The following is a 4,948-nucleotide window of genomic DNA, read 5'->3' as shown; positions in this document are numbered from 1 at the left end:
TATGTTAGCCATCCAAAACATATGGTAACTATCCACAAAGAAAATTAGACATTTAACAATTGATTATATATATATATATATTTTTTTTCTCCATCTATCAAATCTTGGATTTAATGAAATTGTCTATTTGGTTGAGGGTCTAATTGTGTATCGTATTCTAGTATCAATTATGATCAATGGTTTAAGGTTTAAGATGTTATTATTGTGTTTAGTGTATTGGTTTAGAGCTTAGAGTTTAGAGCTTAGGCTCTAGGGTTTATTATTTAGTTATGGTTTATGACTTGGTTAGGATTTAGGGTTTACGATTTTGGGCTTAACGTTTAAGATTTAGGGTTTATTATTTGATTAGGGTTTATGATTTGGTTAGGGTTTAGGGTACTGTGTACAGTTAGGAAATAGAAAATTTTTGGATGACTAAGTTTAGTACCAGTTCGCAAAATTGTTAACCATAAACTCTATTCAATGGATAGTTAGAAAAATTATTGTACCATAATAATGAATTATAGACAATTGAAAGTTCGGTTTCTCATTACCATTAACAAACTATCAAACAAGTTACACATCCAACTATAAAATTAACAAGCAATCTTACATCATGGACTATAACGATATAATAATTTATAGCTAATTTTTTTGTTGACCTATCCAATAATTATGTTAGCCATCCAAAAAATATGATAACTATGCACAAATAAAATTGGACATTTAATAATTAACTTATATTTCTTCTCTATCTATCAAATCTTACATTTAATAAAATTGTCTACATGGTTTATGATCTAATTGTGTATCATATTCTAGTATCAATTATGATCAATGATTTAAGGTCTGGGATGTTATTACTATGTTTAGTATATTGGTTTATGATTTATGTTTATTTGGTTGGAATTTATGGTTTGGTTAGGGTTTATGGTTTATGATTTTGGGTTTAACGTTTAAGGTTCGAGTTTAGAATTTAGGGTTTATTATTTGGTTAGGGTTTATGATTTGCTAGGGTTTAGGGTTTAAGATTTTGGATTTAGAATTTAAGATTTAGGGTTTAGAATAGATGATCTGGTAAGTATATAGAGTTTGAAGATTTTAGATTTAGGGTTTAGTTTTATAACTTTGAAGCATAAGTTATTTTAAATAGCTAACTAACAATTTTATTTGACATTAAGTTAGTAACCGTTTTAAAAATTTAACCTTACAATTTTCATGTTAACAAACCAAATATTTCCCTGGTTTTTGTATCCAAAAAAACACCGTTAATTTCAGAATTATGTGGATGAAAAACCTTTTGAAAATAGCACTGTGCCTTTTTCGTTAAACGAGACAATTTAACCATATCTTCACCATATCTTTGGCAATCTTAGCATATCTAAATAAATTCATGTTGCCAGCTAGTAAACCTACATCTTTACTCTCGTAAAGCTGAGTCAGACAATGTAAAAGGTCATTAACGTCTTTTAATTTCGCCAACCTAACCCACATAGTCTTATGTTTCGCTGTATTTGGCATTCACCTAATTTCCCTATCTTCTATTGTTTTTCAACAAATTATCCCTAAAATGAATAAATGAATAAATTTTACAATAATATCATTAACTATTTAAAAAAGTAATCTTGATATGTTTGAAACTTAGGAAGATTGTGTCTCCACTGTTAGTGTTGGTTTGGTTTTACTTGGTATACTTGTCGAATATAAAACCATTTTATCTACAAAACTCCTTGATGTATTAGTTCGGTTATTTTGGTACGTTTTGCTTAAAATTTCTTCCTTTACCAATAAGCAAATAATAATTAACAATAATCAGAATTGTCCTCTTCACCAATAAACAACTATAATCATCACAAATACTTCTTAAGAACCCTCCACCACTTCTCTTCTCTTCTGAACATAAAAACCAAACACACACTCAATTCACAAACAGAGAAATAAAAGAAATTGAAGCTAAAAGAAAAGAAAATGAGCACAGCAAGATTCATCAAGTGTGTGACGGTCGGAGATGGAGCTGTGGGGAAGACTTGTATGCTAATTTCATATACCAGCAATACTTTTCCTACGGTAGATAATTTATTGTTAATTTTAAAAAATTTGTTCGCATGAATACTTTCAAATTAGCATCGTTCTTATGTACTTATATGTCTGGGATATAAATTATTTTTTATATAATTTATTACAGGATTACGTTCCGACAGTTTTTGACAATTTCAGTGCGAATGTGGTGGTCGATGGAAGTACTGTCAATCTCGGCCTGTGGGATACTGCTGGTAAATAGTTATTTTATTAAAACTGATAAATTGATAATATGAATATTAGTTTTAGTAATTAGTATCAATGTGAAATTATCAGGGCAGGAAGATTACAACAGGCTTCGGCCTTTGAGTTACAGAGGAGCAGATGTGTTTTTATTGGCATTTTCCCTAATAAGCAAGGCCAGTTACGAGAACATTTACAAAAAGGTAGCTTTACAATTATGCATCTCATTTTTGAAAATGATATAGAAATTTTTTTTTTGGTCGAATGAAAATGATATAGAATTTTTTTAGTTGTTGTCGAGATTATTTATAGTATTATTTTATTGATTAATAGTGGCTTTCGGAGCTGAAACATTATGCGCCTAGCATCCCCATTGTGCTCGTCGGAACCAAATTAGGTAATAGAACGTTTTTCTTTTATTGGGTTTCTTAAAAGTTCATCAATATTTGCTTTAATAAACCCGTCAATTATAAAGTGAAACATTTAGTAACTATGCAATATCTTCAACACTTGCTTTGTGATTGTGAAATCGAACTATAGTATCTTTTTTTTAATATATAATTTTAGTGAAAACAATATGTTCAAATTTCTCTACATTTGATCATTTTGCATTTAGATAAAGTTTTGAACTCACTAGTTCCAATAAATACTAATTTGGTTTTCTTTACACTGCTACAATTGCTGTAACTTATACACATACTTGAACCCGATAGCAGGAAAAATACTAGTATGCATAAAAAGAAATCCCACCCGGGTTACTAATGGGCTTATAAGCAATAGCTCAGTTAGGCATTATATTCTAGACATTTCCTTAGTTTAGTGAGATAATAATGTTACAAAAATACAGATTTGAGGGATGACAAGCAGTTCTTAAAAGATCATCCAGGAGCAGCTTCTATAACAACTGCTCAGGTATCCTTATAAAGATTAATATATTAACTTTATAATTAAAAGTGTCGACGTCTATATGTTAAGAAGTCATAACTGGGAATGTAAATAGTATGAATGAATTTGATTAACAGGGAGAAGACCTAAGAAAGATGATTGGAGCTGTCAGGTACTTAGAATGCAGCTCCAAAACCCAACAGGTACATTTTTTTTTTTGTCAAACGTACATTATTTTATATGAATACATTTATATATTTAACACTAGGTTGAAATAAATAGATTAAAAAATTATTTTGTCAAAATATATAGAATGTGAAGGCAGTGTTTGATACAGCGATTCGGGTAGCGTTAAGGCCACCAAAGGCAAAAAAGAAGATAAAGCCATTGAGGACCAAGAGATCACGAACATGCTTTTTCTTTTAAAATTTCATCATTTAAATAAAAATAATATACACATGTATTTCAATTTTTTTTCTTATATTTGTAATGACAAAAGGGATTCATTAGCCATAAACAATTTCTGCCACATGTTATCTCTCTCTTCTCTTTTGCGTATCATTCTATGAATCCATTATAAATACATTTATATGTTCCAAAAAAGGGATATGTTTTCCCAATCTCTTTTCTTTCATTTGTGGTATTAATTATTTTTATGATTATATAAAATATAAATATTGTTAATTTATTATTTAATTGCTGTTGCATCTGGTAGTTAACCACTCATAAGAATCCAACAAAATTCACCAATTTCTAACTAATGTATCAGTCGTACAAATATCTTAAAAAAAATTTAAACTGCAACCATCTGCATTTGTAAACTCTCACAACCATTGATAGAACCGTATTTTATAAATTACGGATAACTGAATATTGTAAAGAATAAAAATGATAAAAATTATATCAAAGAGTAAGAAAAGGATGATACAACTGCAGAGGCGAGATATTATCTCTTTCCTTAACTCAAATACGTCCCGTAGTGCGACGGTTCGATAACGTAATGAGTCCCAGGATACAACTGCAAACAATCTTCTGAATATGCGTCACTCTATCAGAAGCCTGGCGAAATAGTTTTGTGTTGTACTCTCAGACACAAGAAATAAAAAATACTAACATGACTATCCAATATAGGAGAATGTGGTTTTTTCTTTTGCTATTAATGTGTGTATCTTTCTACATTGCCATGAGGCTTTATATAGAAAATAATGTGAAGCACAAGTTTCATTTTTCAACATAAAATAAAACCTCTCATGGTGCACTAATGGAGTCTTTATTTCTTGTCATTATTATGTGAATTCATTTCACATTTTGACCAAGAAATTAAAGAGTAAAATTATTATTGTTTGACCAATTCAAACAAAATAATATACTTTAAAATGGATTTCTTTTTTATATTTTATCAATATAAAAGATCACATATATTTGGTTTACAAGATTAAGTTAATGAACATGAAGTCCAACTAACAAATCAAAACCCAAATCCAAATATCTAATGCATATATTTGTAACTCTATACAAGTTTCTCAAATCACACACATTAGACCTCCATTTCTCATTCACACTAACTCTATTTTTAGCATATGAATACATTGCTAAAAAAATAGTTCCAACAATCCCCCACATGAATAGAAATGCTTCTAGACACTAGACGACTCGACAGACTTGACTTCCTAGACAAGACTCGACAAGACTCAACAAGATTCAACTAAGGACTTTTGAGAGTACAAACGAGAAATTCACTGCATGATGAGTTGGTAGCAATTTTTCAGCCTTGAACCAGTCATTGTTAATAGCTATCGGATTTACTCGGCCAGGAGGTGGC

At 29.8% G+C, this 4,948-nt stretch overlaps 1 protein-coding gene across 2 annotated transcripts; it reads left to right on the top strand.

Annotated features, from left to right (window-relative positions):
• Window positions 1–1,849: 1,849 nt before the first annotated feature.
• Window positions 1,850–3,746, top strand: LOC108809101 (rac-like GTP-binding protein ARAC2). Of its 2 annotated transcripts, none has more exons than XM_018581232.2 (7): window positions 1,850–2,046; window positions 2,165–2,252; window positions 2,335–2,444; window positions 2,575–2,638; window positions 3,089–3,153; window positions 3,264–3,329; window positions 3,464–3,746. In XM_018581232.2, exons 1-7 carry the CDS (start codon window positions 1,948–1,950, stop codon window positions 3,473–3,475), a joined length of 504 nt encoding a protein of 167 aa, XP_018436734.1. In that variant the 5' UTR covers window positions 1,850–1,947; the 3' UTR covers window positions 3,476–3,746. The 2 variants fall into 2 exon arrangements, with proteins under 2 accessions (XP_018436734.1, XP_018436733.1); XM_018581231.2 differs by having other exon boundaries at window positions 1,851–2,046; window positions 3,439–3,746.
• The last annotated feature ends 1,202 nt before the right edge of the window (window positions 3,747–4,948 follow it).

The sequence above is a fragment of the Raphanus sativus genome, chromosome 6 (assembly GCF_000801105.2).
Source record: "Raphanus sativus cultivar WK10039 chromosome 6, ASM80110v3, whole genome shotgun sequence".
Classification (NCBI taxonomy): Eukaryota; Viridiplantae; Streptophyta; class Magnoliopsida; order Brassicales; family Brassicaceae; genus Raphanus; species Raphanus sativus.
The sequence above is the reverse complement of the archived record's forward strand: the minus strand, read 5'-3'. Positions and strand labels throughout refer to the sequence as shown.

Excerpts from the sequence above, each read along its gene's own strand:
- LOC108809101 (XM_018581231.2), top strand. The coding sequence starts at position 1,948 with ATGAGCACAGCAAGATTCATCAAGTGTGTGACGGTCGGAGATGGAGCT. Across the intron at positions 3,154-3,263 it reads CTTCTATAACAACTGCTCAG|GGAGAAGACCTAAGAAAGAT; the intron begins GTATCCTTATAA and ends TTTGATTAACAG. Across the intron at positions 3,330-3,438 it reads GCAGCTCCAAAACCCAACAG|AATGTGAAGGCAGTGTTTGA; the intron begins GTACATTTTTTT and ends CAAAATATATAG.